This window comes from Thunnus thynnus, chromosome 10, assembly GCF_963924715.1.
Source record: "Thunnus thynnus chromosome 10, fThuThy2.1, whole genome shotgun sequence".
Lineage (NCBI taxonomy): Eukaryota > Metazoa > Chordata > Actinopteri > Scombriformes > Scombridae > Thunnus > Thunnus thynnus.
The window spans coordinates 24,986,729-25,007,438 of NC_089526.1; the positions used below are offsets into that span (position 1 = coordinate 24,986,729).

Sequence of the window (20,710 nt, forward strand, 5' to 3'; positions counted from 1 at the left end):
AAATGACTATATTTAATAAATATATATAATATATAATATAATAAATATAATAAATAAATATACAATATAAGAAAGCCTTACGCTAAAATGAGTCTTCAAAAGCGACTTTAAAGAAGATACTGAATTTGCAAGTCTGAGATTCTGTTCTGGCTCTATAATAGTGATGCTGACAGAAAAACTCTCCTTTTAGTCCTCAGCCTTGCATTAGGCACTGCCAGAGGACCTCAAACTGCGTGCAGGCTGATAAGAGGAGAGTAGCTCTGAGATGTAATCTGGTACCATGAAGAGCTTGAAATGTAATAAGTAGGATCTTAAAATCACTGAACTGGCAGCCAGTGTACAGACACTGTACACTTAAATTATTTGGTATATTATGTTCTTAATAATAACTGTGATAGTTACATTTAGCCAAAATATAATCAATGCTCCGTTATTAATAATTTCTCCCAATACAATCTGTAATCAGCTGATTAGTCCAGTCAGAAACTCAGGCTCATGTGCGACAGTGCTTTTCATTTGAAACTCATGACAGGAAGTGTTTTTTTTTAAATGCCTGTCTTGTCTAATGAGACAAAAAAAAAGTTATAGCCTCCGCATTGAGACAGTTCACCTTGTGCAAGTGGACATACCACACAGAGGACGGTATTGGAAATTTACCATAAAACAGAAAGGTAGGAAATACATTTAAAAAAAAAAAAAAAGAGAGAGACAGAGAGAGAGAGAGAGAAAGAAAGAAATAAAGGGGGGCCGATTTTTCTTTCTTCTGAAAGCACAGATAGAGAGCAAACTGTTGCAGGATGGACCCCAGCAAGTCTGCGAGCGCTCCTCCGGCGGGATGGGCTGACGAGAAGGCGTCAATGTGCCAGACGCCCCCTCCGCCCTACCAGGACAACCCGCAGACCGGGTACCCTCAGCCCGGCCTGGGGTACCCGCCTCAGGTGCAGGTAAGCCACTCTAATTAATTAATGTAATTAATTAATTACATTAATTGATTAATTACATTAGTTCCTCTTTGCCAGAAATAAAGAATTATTTAAACTAGTGGGTTTCAAAGTGGGGTCCGCGGACACCCAGGAATTCGGTTCTTGAGAGGGTTCCAAGAGGTCCCAGGCAAAAAAGGGGAAACATTATTTTCGCTATAATTCCATCCATAAATAACACAATGATGGGATATACGACTATTTTGGTCATGGGGTTCATACTTTTCTGTAATAAAACATCTAAAAGCAGGAACCTTCTCCGACGGGGACCGTGGGACAGTTTAGGAAAACATGAAAAACATGACATGAAAAAGTCTGAGAACCACTGCTTTAAACAATTTGAACCGCATACAAATAACATTACTATGTTTGTAGAACATTTTAAGAACCCTATTTTTCTCTTCTGCCCATTATCATGATATTTACTGCACAGTAATAATATTTAAAGCACAGCAATATGTTAGTTTTGGAAGGTTTCTTAAAATGTAATTTTAGTACATTACAATGATGTTCTTAGTGAATAAATGAACAAGCTGTTACTTATTAATGTTAGTTGTGAGCTTCGTATCAAAAGATAAAACCTTTTTGTTTTATTTTAGTCTTTCAATGTTAATGAAAATACCAGCAAAAATAATATTCACAGCAACTCAAGAACCTTTGTTTGTACCTTGGTGGTTAAATGAACAACAGTTACATTAGTGCTGTAACATTAAATGCCCAAAATCTGTTCGATTCAGTTTCACAGTTGCCACATCTGATTATTTCATCAGCAGGATTTGTGGCCAAATTTCTGTTCAGCTGGAATCAGATTCAGATTTCACTTCCAATTTCAGGTGAAAGTTTCATTTTCCTCTAAATGAGAAGTACTGTGTGTGTGTGTGTGTGTGTGTGTGTGTGTGTGTGTGTGTGTGTGTGTGTGTGTGTGTGGCCTGCAGGGCTATGGATCCCCACCACAATATGGAGGTGCAGGATATGGACAACAGCAGTATCCCATGGGTCAGCAGTACCCAGGACAGCAGGCCACCGTCGCTGTCCAGCCCACAATGTACGTGACTCGAGGCCCGCTGGCTAACCCTGTCAATGACTACATGTGCTACTCCATCTTCACCATGCTGTGCTGCTGCCTGCCACTTGGAATTGCTGCCCTCATCTATTCCATTTCCGTGAGTCAGATTTATTAGTATTTATAGTATATTCTTCACGGCCTGGTGCACAGCTATGGTTACACAGAACAGAATTTCCCCAAACCTGATGCAAATCACTGAATCCTGAACATGTGCCAATACAGAGTCTCAGTGTTATATTTTTATATCACTACAGCTGCACGGTACACATTTCATAGATTAGTAAAAAAAAACAAAAAACAATCACACTTAACTAAATAGACTGCATCACAATTTTTTTTATTGATTTTTATTATTTTCTAAATCAAAATAAAGCAACCTTGTCATAAATAATAACATAAATAGCTCTTACAAATAAAAATAAGCATTGATCCAAAAAGTCAGGTCATTTTTCAAATTGAAAGACATGAAAAATAGCTGTTACTGCCACCAAATGAAACACTGCAGAGGTGGAGAGATGCCTAATAATTCTGGATGCAATACTGTAGTCGTAAGTGACTAATGATAGATACAGAATAAGCAAATGATGAGGCTTCTGCCATGACTGTTGTCAAGTGTGTTATAGCTGCAAACCAGATGATGAGAATAATGAAAACTCTACTTTTTGTAAACACTTATTAAAGATTCAGGATCTAGTCAAAAGTAAATATGTACATTGTTATTCTGGCTTTTGAAATGAGCTCAACTATGATGAGACTAATTTGTAAATAATTAAAAGAGGCAACTATAGACTGTAAAAAATAATGCACGTAGCCACTGTGACATCACCCATTGGTTTGTGGACTCCCATTTTGAAGCCTTGAGTTTGCATTTTGACTGTCACTATCTTGGATTTTGGAGCCAGAAGTGGCCATATTTAGATGAGAGGGTGGAGATGACCCTAATGCCAGCTACTGGCTTGGTTAGCAGAGTGCATTTACAGTCTATGGTTAACTGTGATAATGCTAATGCTAATTTTAGCTAGTGAAAAACATGCTTAAAACCATTAAAACAAAATGAACTTAGTGGAAAAACTAAACATCCGACTCCTTAGAGTCTTTTAGTTCAACCAAACGCTGAACAAGACCTTTTCAGGCGACCAAAATGTTATTATTAACTTTCATGAACTGAAAAGACACTGAGATAGCAACGGCTACAGGTACGCCTATGCTCTGGGGTTACACCATGGTTACGTTATCTAACCAACGTTGTCACTGTGGTGACTCGCCTGTGATGGCACCCACCTGTCACTCAAAGCGGCTACGCCCTTAATTATGGATAACTTTAAGCATTAATAAAATTTAAACAGGTGAGTTATATAAAAATTCACCCCCTGTACAGTTGTCATGAAAGGGGAAATTAGCTATAGGGACCAAAACAGTTTTTTTGCACCAGGCTGTAAACATGTTTATTTCTGCTGTAAATTGCAATGTCTATGAGAATTGACTCGCTTTTGGAGCCAGCCTCAAGTGGCTGTTCGAGGAACTGCAGTTTTTGGTGTTGGCTTCATTTTTCAGTCATGGAGGTTGCCACTTTGAGTCATGGATGTATTATAAGAGCTGGATAGGGTGCTGCCGCTCAGCCTTTCAGCCATTTTTTCCCAGTGGTCACTTGCGGTATTGCAGCAAGAAATCCTCCTGTGGCTCAAAAAGCATTTTCCCCATAAACCACTATTGTAAAAGAGACGTCTGTAAAACTGTTGACAGGACACCTTGAACTGCAAACAAGATCAAATATGACTTTCTATTATGAATTTTTGATCCGTTTAGGTTTTAAATTTGTAAAACTTTACTCCAGCCGAGAAAATGATTTAAAAAATCTGTGACGTCATCACAATGTAAAGTCTATGGGCCGAGTGGGAACTTGTGGGCGGGGCCAGCGGGATAAACATTACTGCGCATATTCAGTGGGCCGCACAACATGGAAGCAAACCTGGAAGCTAGAAACATATTGAGGGGAATGCACCAGCTGAGCGGTTCTTATTGGACTGAATGGACGCCATTTTTGGTCAAGTATCCAGCTCTTATCATACATCCATCCTTTTAGGCAACAGCAGAATTTGATTATGTGAGGGTAGGTGCATGTGATGTGTTGTGCAAGAGCCAAGTTTGGGGAAGTGATTGAGGTTGCTGGGAGGGGCCAAGGTCTGTGAGGATGGGAGCATAGAGAGGAGAGAGAGAGAGACAGACAGAACAGGGAAGATAATGTCAACAGAAAATGGTGAAGAGGCTCTGTGTTCCTGAATGTTGTAGCAGCTCAGAGGGTCCTTACCAGTCATTTATATTTATGTATACTTATCAGTATAGCCTGGAGTGTAGATCCTGTACTTCTGACAAAGTAGTTAAAATATACATTGCCTCAGTTTAGATTGATTTGTTAATTAATATGCGGTCATGTGTTTTTGGCCTTTGAGGTCATTCAAAGAGTTAATGAGTTTGTTTTTAACCTGTGAGTCATAGCAGCGGTATGGCGTAAGGAGAGTGCACACTTTTTTTGGAGAAGGTAGTTGATGGTTTCCATGCAGTCGGCTTTAAAACTCACTGTGGAAAAACTGTTTTGTGACTTCCTACACATTTCTAAAACTAGTTAAAGCCCAAATATTTTTGTCCTTTTAACATTTAAGTACCACCAAGATTTACCAAGAGTCTTGGTGTGTCTTATGCATGGAAAGTTGACTTTTTTTTTTAAGTTAAAAGGTGCCATGAAATTGCCTTGATATGGTAATTTTCTCATGTGGTTTGCCATGTTTCCTCACATGTGGAGTGATGAATATTTAAATAGCTAATGTCTGGTACACTGGAAGAAACAATACCGGTAATGATTTAATGTTGTTTGGAATTTGAAACAAGGTCAGATGACATTTTCCTGGAAGCCTGTATGCTCATTTATACACTCTACATACATATGTACTGTGTTTAGTCTGTGTGTGTGTGTGTGTGTGTGTGTATCAGGGGTGTGTTGGTAACACACAATGTAGTGTTGCATAGCCTCTATAGCAACAGATGTTAATGTTAGGCTTGTTAATGTCCACATTCAGCATCCAGTATTTACTTTGACTTATGAAAGCGACACACAGAAATGAGTCCCACAGTCGTACTGTTCACACAGCTGTTTGTTCTGTGCCTTTGTTTTCTGATCATACTTCCTACAGTATATTAGAGCACAGTCTTCTCCAGGTCTTTATTGAACAGGCCTTGGTTAATATGTACACAACAGAATCCATTAGAAGACATCTATTCTTAATTCATGGCCAGTGGATCATTTGACTGGTGCCTTTCTGCATCTTTAGAGTTTGGAGCAATCACTTAGCCTGCAAGCTTATTTGGCCTCCGCTTCCAAAGCTTTTAGAGTAATGAACAGATCAGAACAGCACAGTATGATACTCAAAACTGCAGGACTGAGAAAGACAATACTTCTATGCGAAAAAGTGACAAATGCACCCCTTTTTCATGGCTGTACTACTGCATCCAAAGGAAAATTCTAGATGATTTGTGCATAATTGTGCATATAAATCCACATAAATATGTTATACAATGCTGCAGCTACGTTGTTATTGTTGAACTACATCTACACTGTAAGCACCCTTCAGCTGATTAAATTTATTAAAAAGTAAATTATATAAGAATTATAGTCTTTTCTGCCCTTTTCCAGAAATTGTAACTGCATGGAGCAACTTTGCGTCTACAAAATAGTAACAATGTGTGACTGAAAAACATGAACTTCAGCACGTAGAAAGTTATATAAGTTGGTGTCAACAAACTGCACTTTGTTTATACTGCTGGGCCAGTGTTTAAACTACGTCCACCTTAGGTAAGATGTTTAGCATTTCTAGACTTTTTTATATTCTAACTGGCCAATTATACACAAAAATCGATATATCTGTAATAAACCAAAATTGAATGATTCCAGTTATTGTTAGTCAGATTTGTTTGCATATTGGTGAACAACCTGTGCCATAGAAAGTCAGTTCCTGTTTGCACTGTCATTGTGGATGTACAGACAACAATCACTGGATCACTTGTACAGACACTAGAGACATAGTCTGAATTTTGTGATTCAAAGGCAAGATCTGAAGTCATAAGGAGAGCCTTATTTATATGATTTCAAAACACATTTTTCAACACATTTTTGGACATTAATCCTGGATGGACGGAGGAGATACCATGATTACTGGAAAGATCTAGCTGATTTCAGCAACATGTGTATTAACTCTGTCCATTCTAGTTTGAGTTACCATTTTGAGAAGAATTTGTTACAAAGGTTTGAAATTACTCGTTAGAAGATTATGTTTCAGTGAATCATGTCCTCACAGTGTTTCTATAGAACAGTGATGATGTGCTTACGTGTATATGACCCTGTTATCAAACTGCCATTTTGTCCATTGCACACAGTATAAAATACTGCATATGTGGAAAAGTCTAATCTAGGGCTGGATAGGTAGATTGGAAGCACTTTCTACAAAAGAGATAGCACATATGATATTTTCTTTGGATTATCCAAACTAACAGAGGCAGGAACTTCTGTTGCTGTTTAACTTTCAAAATATAGTATTTCATCGCTGTTAGCACAACACACTAAATTCCATTCGCCTCTATTGTATTGGGCTGGCAGCAGAAAACTGAGAGACATATATATGAAATCCCTCTCAAATAAAGACTACAGACTCCAGTAGACGTAGGGCTTCAGATTTGTAATCTTATTTATTTGTTCTTTAATCAGTAGTTCCTGTAAATGTTTATGACAGTTTTAGACTTTTGTTTCAGCAAAGTTGTTGTGTTTAGACAATATTTTACATTTGAATGAAAAAGGGGGTTTTGATGATCATGTGGTTACACTGAAAAACATTGAATACAGGCACAGTTGTGAGCGGCCTTGATAAAAAAAAAAAGCACTTCTCTTTTCTTCATTAAAAAAAAACATGCACCTCATCTGTGCTGGATTAAAATATGTTCTCACTCTCCTCACAAATCACTGGTCCATGAATATCACATCATCCGCAGGTGTTGTCATCAGGTCCCTTTGGAGCTCAGTGTGGGACTTTCACAAAATAATTTGATGTTTAACCCTTTGGGGCATAAAACGAAGTCGTGGCAAGATCAAGCATGTGCCATAATTGTTGGTGTACTTTCAGCTTTGAGTTAAGCCTCATGGAAAACCCCAGTATGACTGGATTTGTTGTTGTATTTACTTACAATCTGGATACCCTTCTCTTCCTGATCTTGCTAGTTTCTTTTCTTCATAAACAGTTACTCAACCTGTAGTCACATCCTGCTAGACTAAAGTGGATCACAAGCTTTTGAATTTAGCAAAAATCATGTCCCAGTTATTACATGCTACTGCACGTCTCTGTGCAGTAACTTACCCAGACTGACCTGTTTATTTGTCTCCTGCTCTAAACCATCTCATCGTCTTGCTTTTCCTAAATAGTCCGTGTGATAAATCACACCCTTATCATCGGTTACTTTCCCTGCTTCAGATTTTATGATGACACTCAAAATTTATGAAAGGACAAAGATCGTTGCAGTGTCCACCCTCATTGGAACAGCAAACTAAAGCACATGGAAAAGTTTCCCAGATCTAATTATTATTTCTCAAAAAACAACCTCATTTCTTTGTGGGATTGTAGCTGCATGAATGAGAAGCAGAAGACTTTCAAATGTGTCCTGGAGTCACCTTCTCTGAGGTATTTTGGAAACTCATTGAAAAGGACAGTGAAATATTGGAATAAATTGGTTCCTCCTTAGTTCACATCGCTTTGAAGCTGAAGAATAGATGTACTGTATGTTGAACACAGCGCTAACAAGATGACCATTAGTATGTTGGCAGTACATTTGTATCACATTTCAAAATTGTTGCTTTCATATGGTTTCACTCATTCAATGTACAGTGCAGAAGTCATAGAGATAAATAAATTAGATTTGCAGTTGGCAGTTGGGGACATGAACAGAAACAACAAAAAGTCAAAGCTGTGTACATAATGTAACTTTGCTGTTATGTACACAGCTGATTGCACAGATTGCACTTTCCATGATGTGTTAACACTCCACTGACCAGGTTTCAGTAGATAAGACTAACACTGAAAAATTGTGTTTATCTCAGCACTGAGGAGATAGCGGCTGCAGGGAGACGGTAAGAGCTGTAAGATAAGTTAGGAGTCAATAAAGCTTTAGATTATCATAGTAGTTGTCATGGAAACATATACTCTACTGTATGTCTGACAATATAAAAGGGCTTATTTTTCAACAATGGTGTTGAAACATCGATTACTTCAACCCAGCCACCTCAATGTCAGGGTTGACGTTTTCATCATGATTTTAAAATTATATATGAAAATGAAGTAAATGCAGTAAATTAATCATAAAACAGTCATCTATTTGAATTTTCCAATGTTATTCTCTCATATAATAAAAAGTAAAAAAAAACCCTACCTTGATGTGTGCACTCGATGCTGGATTAAGGCCTACATGTTGAATAAGCCACTTGTTGAACCACCTACGTAGTTTCCTTTTACAAATTTTATGCTTTGCTTCATTCATAATTATTCTAGGAAGTATTTTGCCCCACAGCCAAACTTTAAGTTGCCATTTTAGCTTGAAAAGTAACTGGAAGACACAGCTGCAGCTGAAAAGTTGATCCTGTCTTATTACCATTATAACAGCATTTCAAGGTAGGACTTAAGGATTTAACTGCAACAGTTGCACGGTAGTGATGATGATATACATGCGATAGTCGTCAGTATGTGAACACAAAAGTGCACAAACATGCACATGCTAAAATTCACACGTTCATGGGAATTTTTCCAATTTTTTTCCTGGGAAAAGGGAGAATCTTATATTCTCTTCGATACACACTGACTGCAATCAGCAGTCCAAAGCCAGTGTGCTGAAATGTTGAAGTCATCTGTCAACAATGTTACAACCCACTTTAGACACTAAACTTCATGTTCCTGTTGTGTTTTCTGTTGAAATCTGTCTCTGTCTTGCTTTGTTATGCCCCCTCTGTAGATCTCTGTCTGTCTTTCCACCACGTCCTCTGTCTCATTAATGTATCTGGCACACAGACAAGTCACCCAGTCACATTTCCTAATGTGAATGAGCCAACCCCCACTCAAACACGCATATGGGCCAAGCTAAGAAGTGTGAGACAACACTGTAAAGAGCAAAAAAAAAACCACCAACCTGCTGCAACCTGAATGTTAGAAGTTCCCTGCAAGAAACAGCAACACAGCATTAAGTCTGAGGTTGATTTAGAGTTTTCTGTCTTTTCTATAATAGCATCATTGATTATCTAAAACTGGTGATTTGGGGATTCACATCGCTGAGATTTACGCTGTTCATATAAGAGTGCAAGGTGCGTGACCAAATGAGTGTTACAGAAGAACAGAGAGGATCTGAAAGTAACCTACAAAGGATGGCAGTGACAAACTGACAGGAAAGATGAAACTCACTTCTCCATTGTGTTCTGTTATCAGATAATAAATAATCTACTTCCTTCCTTCCTGTAAAATATTAACAGTGTATTTGAATGGAATTGCTAAACACATTTGTTTTACAGGGCTTGTTGTTAATCAGGAAAACAGTGCTTGACTTCACTGCAGCTCTCGTCACAAACACTGACTTTTCTGTCTTGCTGAACAATTCCAGTGAAATGTCTGAATAGTGATCACATGGTCATGAGGATATAATTAGTCTGGCAGTATGAAGACCCTATCTTGACTTCCCTTGAAAGGAACAGAAGGTAGAAGAGGAAACTCCTCCTGTCTTCTAGAAAATTATGTTGTATAGATAGCTGGGTGCGGATGATTCACTGGGCCTCATGCAGGAAGCACTCATATAAACCGATTCGTTCTTAAAATGCACATACGAGTGATTCAAGAACATTTGTGGCATTCATCGATTTTCTCGTACGAATAATTTTCTCTTAAGTATGAACAAAATTTATAAGCGGTACAGACCTGTCATACAAGTCATGAATAGATCATCTCTGCCTTATTTCACATGGGAGAAACACTTGTTTGATTTACAATTATAATGCCCTTATCTGAATTAATTTGGAGTTTAAATATGATACCGAAATTAACAGAAAATGTCATTTATAAGTAAAACAAACTCAATGCCGAATTTATATTCTGTTTACCATATTTTCATCATCGTGGCTGCCAATTTACTGAAAGGTTTTTTAGATTCTATGATTTTTATGGCCATATTTTGGCAGAGCAACTTCTACATTTAAGCAGTCGTTGGAAACTTCTCTCTATGTCTCTCTGTAGGTCTCTGTCCATTGTCATGTTATGTTGCAGCTGACAGTGTAACATCACTTGTAGACTATAATACTCTCCTCTAATATCGCTGTGACTGTCGCATGACCGCCTCCCATCACAGACTGATGTGCTTTAGAAAGATTTTTTTAGCATCTAACTTTCATGTCAAAGCATTCACTCTTTATTTCTGTCACAGTGTGGAGCTACTCTGATGACATGTTGTCCGGATTCATATTTTCCGATTGTGTCAGGTGTCCTACTGTCACTCCTAAATTTGTTATGTGCGCAAGGTCAAGCAGGACTTGAAGCTACGCAGCGTTTTTACTCTTTGGGAACTTTTTTGTGAATGAAACTCGCCCACACACAGAGAGGAACACGGAGCCTTATATGGCAATTTTAGGGGCATGGATTATGCTAATGATCACATCTCACAAATGTACACCTCCTTATGAACAGGTGACGTTCATCAGGCTGAGACAAGCGATTTACAACAAGTTCAGGCAGTTAAGAGAGTTTGTTTAATCCCATGTAGGATTTTCTTTCCTCTTATTGCTTTGTGCAAGAACAAATACAAGAGAAAAATAAGAAAACATTCATGCATGAGGCCCATTGTGTCTCCATTGTGGCTACACAATGAGGGAGCTGGATGAACCAGGAGGAGATACAGGGGAAAGAAGAGAGGAGAAGAAATGAAAGAGAGCGACAAGCCAGAAAGGGAGATTGGGAGGGAAGAAGGAGTGAACATGTGGAGGGAAAAAGCTTTTGGATGTGTGCTGTTGCGTCATCTTGACAGTATGGCCGCAAGGGCAAATTGAACAGAAGGCAGAGACGGAAACAAGATAGAGTGAAAATAACAGAGAAGCAGAGGGGGAGCGGTGGAGAGATATAGGGCTAGGTGCTGGGCTCTGTCTCACTTAACATTCTCTATCTGGCATTTCAAGCACAATGGCCAAGAGAGGAAAGTGAACACTTAGACAAGTCTTTTTGGAAATTGACTGTTGATTTCATGTTCACATTTCTGTGGAGAAAAACAAAATTTTGACAATGGAACAAGAATGAATTGCACTAATGTGACTTTGATAATGTCAAGGAAATAAGGGTAATTTTCTTCAGGACGAGATTTGGAGAGTTGGAATGTCGGACTTAGCAGCGGCTGGGGTGTCCAAACAAGCAACGCTTTTGTCAGGATGAGACAGCAGCGCTCTGCGTCTCTTGTGCCAAACCACTGCTCACTTCTGTGACATCAAACAGTCCTTTGTTTCCCATCATCTTTTCCTCACAGCTTAGCTCTTACTGACAGTGGATGAACATCCAAACAACTGGCAGGGGCCCTTACAGTTTGAAGCCATGATTGATACTTCCTGTCCTTCTGGAGAGCCCCTCATCTGCAACAGTAATGTCATTCATTATCAACAAGTGCAGGATTATGCTACTACTGCCCAAAATATTACCTCCATTTAAAATATGCTCACTGTTTATAGGCTCGGGGCTGTCGTTGTTCCAGTAACATTGACAAATTAATTTCTGAGAATAAAATGTCTGATAAAGCATGCATCTCACATTCAAACTCTGTAAATGATTCAGGAACACCACATTGTAATCCAAAGGGCAACTATAAATTCGCTACAGCACATGGGGTCATTTCAATATATTTGCAACATGCATGCTGAGACCATTTCCTCTTCCTTAACACACTACTCACAATAAACGGTGTTCTTGTGACTCATGAATGAACATGTGAGAAGTTCATTTGTAGTCAACTTGCAAGCAACAGTCATTTCCAACAACTGATGCTGACACTTGGTTTTACAGCTAAGCATGCTGTTAACACACATAAACCTCTAACTGGAGGTTTATGTGTTAAACCACTGAGCTGAGAACAACAGGAAGGCAAACACCTGTGGCTTGCCAGTCAAGATGACTGTGAGGGTCACTGAGTGCTGCAAGTGTAAACTGAAATACAATACAACAACATAGCAAGCTTAAGGTAAAATGTTACAAAGGCTAACTGTTTCAGTTGCAGACAAATAATATTTACCGTTCATCCAATATATTTTTCAAATGTAAACATATGTATTCTGTGTTACAGTGGAAGGCATTGTGAAATATGCACTAAACACATAGCTGTGACCACAGTTAATGTAAATATTTGTTTAATGGGGTTTTCCCTGACTCAATATATGGCTGCAACCGGATTCATTTCCTTCATTATGTGTGTTGGAGGTTTGAGAAATAAGCACCTGCAGCTCTTCATATGAGCATTTCGCTTGGGAAAAACTCCTACAAACTGTAATTTCCAAATGTAGCTTCAGATTGACTTTTAACCGTGCAAGTTACGTAACCTGAACCACTGCCAGTGACTATCACTCAACATTTACTGTAAGAGCCATAATCATAGGTCTTAACTGGAAGTGTTTAACTTTGAGGTAACTGGCTGTGTTGAGATACTACAGATGTGAAAACAACTCTTCATTTCTTTTTATTGTTAACTTTTATAGCCAGAAACCATGTTCAACAACTGAAAATCATCAGCTTATCTTAAATAATTGATTGAATCACTGATTTATTAGAATTGAAAAAACATGTTTTGGCAGCAGCAGATGTAATAATGAGCATTTTTAGAATTTACCAGCAATTTACATTCTTGTATTTTAAACTTGCATTATCTGTCGGTGACCCCTCAGTCCACTGAGATTCTTCAATTCGATTCTTTTTTTTCTCCCACATTCACATCTTAAAATGCAAGTGTTTAATTTGTTTATTTATTCATTTGTACTTAAGATTTATTTATTTGATGTTTAAAGAAAAATACAGTAACCTAATAAACCTATGCTGTTGAAGACAAGAATTTATTTCAAAGCAGACAGTGCTGTGAATTAATTTAAAATTTTCAGGCCTACTGTTAATATTTTCATCTAAAAATAGCTCCAGTCTTAAAGGTGCAGTGTGCAGGATTTAGTGGCATCTAGCGGAACAGACTTGGCTGAAATGTAATATAATACTAAGTATGTTTTAATTAGTGTATAATCACCTAAAAATAAGAATATTTGTGTTTCTGTTACCTTAGAATGAGCTCTTCATATCTACATAGAGAGCAGGTCCTCTTCCATGGAGCCCATCATGTTGCACCGCCATGTTTCTACAGTAGCCCAGAACGGACAAACCAAACAGTGACTCTAGAGAGGGCCTTTCACATTTTTTGCGAGTTTTACGGCCACCATAGGTTCTCCTACACGCTTAGAAGGGGAGGGGAAGGGTATTCAGTTGGTTGCAATCTGCAACCTCACCACTAGATCCTAAACACTGGTTCTTTAAATAATTTCACTTGTTATTTTATTCTTGTTTAGATTTATTTATTAGTTTTTATGTTAAAAGAGAAATAAAGAAGTATTCTGTTGAAGAAAAGATCAGTTATTTCATAGCGAGCAATGCCATAAATTTATTTTAAACTGTTTATTGATTTACACATTGTTTTAAACGTTTAAAGTGAAATTATAAAATAGGCTATGAGAGCTTGATTTAAATAGAAATACATGGAGAAAAAAAAGGAACGAAAAGTCAAATCTTCATATTGAACAGCCAAATCTGATAAATTCTGAGTCGGGTACAGCCCTAGATTGTATAGCTAACGTGTTAGCAAACAGTTTCCTATGTACACATCCAGCCAACATACAACAGCATTAGCATCCATTTGGAGATGTGGACCTAATATTGGACTGTTCAATCTCCTTTTAACTCTGTTTTGGCAGCTCTTTTAACTGCTAAATGTAGCACTCTGTTCCCCAGCTAGTTGCTAACTTTGACTGTCTGTTGTTGGTTGCTGGGTAGATAACATACAGCTGATTTAAAAACAAGACAATGAGCTGAAGGACGTTAAAAAGCTCCACAGAGGTGAGGGGAACTGTAGAGTTGGATGATAATTCAATTTAATTAAATTAATGGTTTGTCACTGCAAGTGAATCCATTGTTAATAAAAAAAAATATTGATTAGTGCAGCTTTAAGATAAGAGTTATCAACTCATCCTAGTTATAAATTAATGACACCTGGCCTCTCATGGCGCCACTGTTTACATATGCCTAGTCTCTCATCCGTGCCGATAACAACATGTAGCTTTTCTTTTCTCAGGGTAAGCACCAGGCAAAGGCTTGTGCCTTCTTGTGGGTCTCACACCAGAAAGCCAGACTATAATAAATCCCAGATGGGTGGGGTATTTTTTTAAGACCTACCCAGTGGACCTTTGAAGCTGAAAATCACACAGAGCTCACTTTGAGAAGGCAGGCATCTCTGAAATAGCCTGTGGCTTCAAGGCTACGCCTGCTTAACCTGTACAAGCATCAGCAGGCACATGAGCTCTGCTTACCTAAAAAGTAGCTGCAGGACACAGAACCTGTGTTCCTGCATCTGTATGTAGATGTGTTTAGTATGGAAACAAGTACATATGTGTTAAACAGCGGTGCAGAGAGCAGTGTCACAGAGTGGAATGCATTTCCCCTGTTGACCTTGCCATCAGCCAATCAGACGAAAGCTCAGGAGAGTTAAACTGTGGGAGTGAAGGTTAGTGGTGGGGGAGGTGTGGAGAAATGTTCCACCAAAGGGTCAAAGTGATACTGAATGTTTGGGAGGAATGACAGAGTGGCACAGGCAAAAACTTTTTTTTTTTTTTACCTCAACAGCTATCATGACTCTGTCTCATTGTGCCTGAGTGTGTGAGAAAGGCCCTGCAGGCTTTTAATATCTGTTCCTTCCTCTCTTTCATCAGCTGTATCTAGTTCTGCTCCCCGGTACTTTCTCACATGTATCAGCCCCTGCTTTTTCCTCATCATTGTTCTTCACAATGACTCAGACTGCTCTAATGCGGAGGAAGAAGAGCCACAGACAGACCCACTGACAACTAGACAGGCCCACTCACACAGATAGTGCAGGAAGACAATACTGCAGCAGAGGACAAACAAGACAGGCAGCCAATCGGGCAACAGCAGGGAACTGAGCCAATTGGCAAAAGCTTCAAATATAATTTAAGCACCGGTGTATGAGTCTGTGTAATTTAATTTAAGGATAAATTGGTCAGCAGGATATGAAGATGCATTAAAGCAACAATTCTGAAGAAGCTTTTAAATTCACCCGAGCCGAGACTTCACTTTTTATTGTATAAAACAGCACCACTTCATTCCCACATATTGTAGTGTAAAACTTTTACATTGAGACATGTCAGAAAATGCATTATTCTTACAAGAATGACTTTGGACTATATAAATAAAACGGAGTGAAATTTTGAGCCTACAGACATTGTGATAATTCTGTGATCTGCCATCATGCATTGAATTTCATTGACAATAAACCTGTGTGACGCATTATCACACATTAGTGTATTTACTGAAAAAAAAATGTGTTGAACCACCCAGCAGAGCTGTGCTGGGTGTTGCTGACTGATATCAAGTATCAGCTGGTTTGTTGTGGTAGAGAAAATAAAGACCACACATACGCACTCATATGTGTGAGAAATAGAGAGATCACTGAGTGGGACTGACAGTACAGATGGGTTTATCGATGGTTGTAAACTCACTTTCACTTATTGAGAAGAGCCTCTGATTGAAGACGGTGTGCACCGCTTATAGGATTCACAGCAGATGTGAACTATTTCAGTTGGTTGTGTGTCCTCTGCTTTGTTTTCTCTATAATATGGAAGTCATATTTGTAATTTGAATAACATGTTGTGATTTGTACCTTTCTAACATTTTATATGAATATATTTCTAAAACAAATAAGTTTTCAAAGGATTCTTTAGCTCAAAGGGTCGTTTTCTCTGCACGTAAAGGCCATATTAATTGACAGCCCTTCATGAAGTTTTTTTTGCTGCATAAATACACTGTTAATGTTAAAACAATTTGCAAATCACAAAAAGACAGATCACCAAACTAAACTACTATTTGTACCATGTGTCGGCACTTGTTTAAGATATTTTTACCATCTGAAATTCAACTATGAAACAATTATAGTTTTAAGTGTCTAAAGACACTCACCAGAGATTGTTTCACATGTGTTTTTTTATTATTCAATGTCAAAATATAGTTAAATGACAGTAAAAGTTTAATAGTTGCCCACAGAAATGTCCCTGCCTTCTTGTGTAATTCTAGTCATACATTCATTGTGAAATGTAGGAATGTGAAACTAATAAGAGTTTTAAGTGTAGACAGTTTATCAGGACAGTTTGGGGGATTTCCACAATCCCATTGTATACTGTTAATTCATTCTGTACGCAGCAATGATGTACAACACACATGATGGTTTGACTGTCATTTACCACGAGCACTGGCACTGTTGAAAAGACCTTTAATGAGGTGCTGAATACCAGTTCCAGCTGCTGGGCAGCAGCTGACCTGTGAGCACTGGGGGAGGGTCAGAGACCACTGATGAACTTGTCTTTGTGGCTTTTAATTGTGGATATGTTTTTCTGCATCGAATTGTAACATGATCATGATCCTAATGATAACTTGCCTTAAAAACAAGTTTCCATTTTAACAACATTAACAGCATTGTTTACAGCTGTAATGCCATTGGTGAAAAACTCCATCACTGACTAAATATTATGAGACTGAAACAATATAAAAATGGGGGGAAAAAGTTAGGGAAATTGCATCTAATTAATCTACTTAAGAAGTTGTTGTTACTAAATTATTATGAATATGATTGATGTTGTATTATCTGTAATTATAGTTATTAGGAGTGATTTACTGGGGTAAAATCAAGGCATTGACCACATATATAAAACATATTTTTTCATCTTTAGGTAACTTTAATAACATGTAGTTACATATGTTACAATTAATAACCTAATCTTAAAAAAGCTCCAGTAAAACTCACATATTATCAGTCCTTGTTTCAAAAGCTCAAAGAACTACAACAACAACAACTAGTCAAACGAATCTTTCTTGTTTTCACAAATTGAAATGACTGAGCTGTCTAATCACATTGAAACAGCACAAATTATGTCAAGATTTTTGATGTACTGAAAGCAACCGTGTATTTAAGACGGATGAGAACAGAGCATGTTGTGAGGATGTTATCCAGTCACCTTGTGACATATTTTAGTTGCTTGAGTGTTCATATTTCTGAAGTGAAAAAAGTAAGAATAAGAAGAAAAAAAAAAAGAAAATGAGCAATTGTGTTTGTGAGTCTTGCTTATACATCAAACAGTTAACTTTTAATATGTGATATCGCAACTCAGTGAGTGCAGGTCAAAACACCTACAGTCAAATTGTTACTAGTCAGATTTGAAGGTGCAGCAGTGGGTTACAGTGTTTTTCTGTATTGTATAAATCATGCATGGCCATGAGGACAGCGCCTCAGTGTTTGGAGCGCTACACAACCGTGGCTGAACGCGAGCCAGACAGCTGCTGGTAATCATGAGCAGCCTCACTACAGCAGACAGAGCCTTCTCACGACACCTACAAAACACACACACACACACATACACACATTCAGTCGTATACATGCACTCAATACACAATGAGATACACACAGAGATGTAATAGGGGTATGGGAGTTTGATTTAATTAAGTCTGTGGGCTGGACTCTTGTTAAAGGCGCAGGGTACCGAGTATTCTCTCAAAATAGACTACAGGCCTGCTGCTCGACTCAGACAGCGTATTATGTTTCAATAAAATTCCATGACGAGTGTAACTACCTTTATCATTTTCCTCCTTATCTTATGAGAAAATTCTTCTCAGTATTGAGATACACTCTCTGTCATCAAATGTTTCATGTTTATCTAAAGAACACCTGTATTTAATCTTTCTTTTTTTCCACCATGTACACACTAAAGGGTATTTAAATAGTGGAATTAAAACCTGCTTTGTAAATCTGACAGATTCACCCACAGGAACATCTAACCAGTACTGATTACTTGCAGTTCTTCTTCAGTTGTTAACAGCAGGATTGCATATAACAGCCACAGTTTGGTAGTGGTAGTTCACCCTCACACTCGCTCTCTGTAAGCCAGTATTTTTCTGATACAGGTGATCCAGGTGTTCTCATTGACATTTATTTCTGTTTCTGTTGATAAAGAACTGCACAAGCATGACACTGTGATGAGGTCATTGGTGGAAAGTACTAACTGAAGCCAACTATCATTTCTGGGCAGCTGTAGTAAAACTTGAAAATCAAGTCACTGTTACGTTATCATACGTTTCTCTGTCATGTGCCAATAATAACATACTGGTAATGAACACTCCTACTCAAATGTTACAAGTTTTACTAAAAAAAAACAGGATAATTCAGGATAAGAATAAACATCGACCTAATTATATTTAAAGCTGCTATAATCAATATTTTTTATATTGGATCACATGTTTTACTGTAAGTTTGATAATGTGGTGCACATTTTCAGGTTATCACCGATTCAGTACAGCGTTCTAACATCAGATTAAAAAAGATAACTTCAAAGATAAATAGTTTGTATATTAAAAATGTGATTTCAGGCACGGGAAGCCAACCACATGGGGGACCAGATGGGGGCAGAGCGGAGCAGCAGGACGGCCAAAACGCTGAACCACGTGGCCCTGGGACTCGGCATCGGTGGCATCATCCTCATCATCATCTACATGGTGGTTGTTGTGTCTTTGATTAACTAAATCTGTTTCGACATGTTTCCTGTATTCTTAGTCCATCGTTTTCATTCCACATCAGATATCAGACCAAATCAGGAACATTATTGGTCATCAAGATGGTTTTTATTGGAAATTTGTAACCCTGAAGTCACCCGACCTTTAGAAAAGTTACTGATATTTCATTAGGTGGATTAGGTCATTTTAGCTGTTGACCACCTGTACAACAGATTACTCAAATTCAGTAATGTAGGTGGATCAACAACTCTATCAACAACTGATAGAGTTCAGTAGCCATTTATTGTAAAGAGACTGCAGAAGCTCATTACATGTAAATCCATTACTCTTCAACACTGTAGAGAGTTACCACTTTCCCAAAGATTCATATATTCATCAGCATTGTTTGTAATCACACATCTGAAAATTAACACAATTTTTATAAATAATTTTGATGCCTTAAAAGTTATCCATTGTTCAACCTCTGTTCATTCTTGTTGTACTACTCACGCAGACTACAAGTGTTGTTAAAAATTTCAAAGTATTATTCAACTTTTCATGTTAACATAGAAAATGATTATCCATACAAAGTTTTATTCAGTTCTGCAACCAGAAGAGATTTATCTGCTTGTAGCATGGGCAAAATATTGCTGCCCTTTCAACAGATTTGTTGGCTGTAAATATGCACTAACACCAGCTAACCCTCTTAAAAGTACTCTAACATTGAATTACATAAAAAAAAAACTAATATGTTACTACAAAGATACTCGCAGAAAAAGAGATGTGGCTTTGTGAAGTTTGTGCTAAACAAGTTAAAAACTAAAAGTGAGCCCATTTGCCATCAAAGTGTATCTGACCTGAGAGTGCACACTTATCATCTCTGAGTTGTAGCTGAGCACCAAAGTCCTCTTCTTTATTCCAGCAGAACAGGAATGCACAGCTTCTCATAAAATCAGCAGTGGAGCCAATATGGCAGCCAGTTGCTCAATCAGTGGCTCGAGCTCAGGAATTTTGAGAGCTGTAGCGTGTCATGTATCACTAGCCTGGGTGTTGTTTGTCATGCAATGTCTGTATGTTCTTTACTTTACCAAAGCTGAAAAAGGAAGATTTTACTGTATACCAAATTTCTTTATAAATAAAATCAAAGTATATTAAATGAAAAACCACTTGTGCTGTTTGGTATTTTGATATGACTTTCATCAGACCAGTGCCAGCTCAGGGCCTAACAAGGTTTGTCCTGATACATGAGAACAAAGGTTGGTTACAAGCAGTGTAGCAACAACTGCTGATGTGCAATATTCTGAAGACCACAGGACCTGCGAGTGTATCAGGATTTCACTTCACTTTCATAACATGTTGTTACGTCACTTGATTTTCCAACATCCTGTTAAAACCTCACTGTGGTTTTAACAGGAACAGGAACTCTTCAGGAGTCATTAGGAGTTACTGTGACTGTCCCAGGTCTATTTCAATAAATATTTTGTCTCAGTCCCGTGCTCTCCCAGCCCCACTCTCACTTCCTCTTCATGCCGCTCCATCCCTTCTCCTTCTCTTTTACATCCTTTTTTCTCCTTCTACCCCAGGACATCTTTTGCTCCTCCTTCTTATCATTTTGTTATTTCAAACCTGCCCCTCTATCTGGCATGCATTCCATTCCTATTGTATCTGTCTCTCCTCTGGGTTTTCACTATATAAAGGCTGACATGTAATTTGATCACTGACACACATACTGCTCAGGTCTTCTTGCCTACTTTGTTTGGGGCTCG

The 20,710-nt window shown here is 38.1% G+C and overlaps 1 protein-coding gene across 3 annotated transcripts; it reads left to right on the forward strand.

Moving 5' to 3' along the window:
• The first annotated feature begins 521 nt into the window (after positions 1–521).
• On the forward strand, positions 522–20,107 carry LOC137191824 (interferon-induced transmembrane protein 1-like). 3 transcript variants are annotated; one of them, XM_067602248.1, is made up of 4 exons: positions 522–671; positions 776–944; positions 1,916–2,143; positions 18,822–20,107. In XM_067602248.1, the coding sequence occupies exons 2-4, from the start codon at positions 798–800 to the stop codon at positions 18,972–18,974; spliced, it is 528 nt and encodes a 175-aa protein (XP_067458349.1). In that variant the 5' UTR covers positions 522–671; positions 776–797; the 3' UTR covers positions 18,975–20,107. The 3 variants fall into 3 exon arrangements, with proteins under 3 accessions (XP_067458349.1, XP_067458350.1, XP_067458348.1); XM_067602249.1 differs by having other exon boundaries at positions 565–671; positions 771–944; XM_067602247.1 differs by having other exon boundaries at positions 593–944.
• The last annotated feature ends 603 nt before the right edge of the window (positions 20,108–20,710 follow it).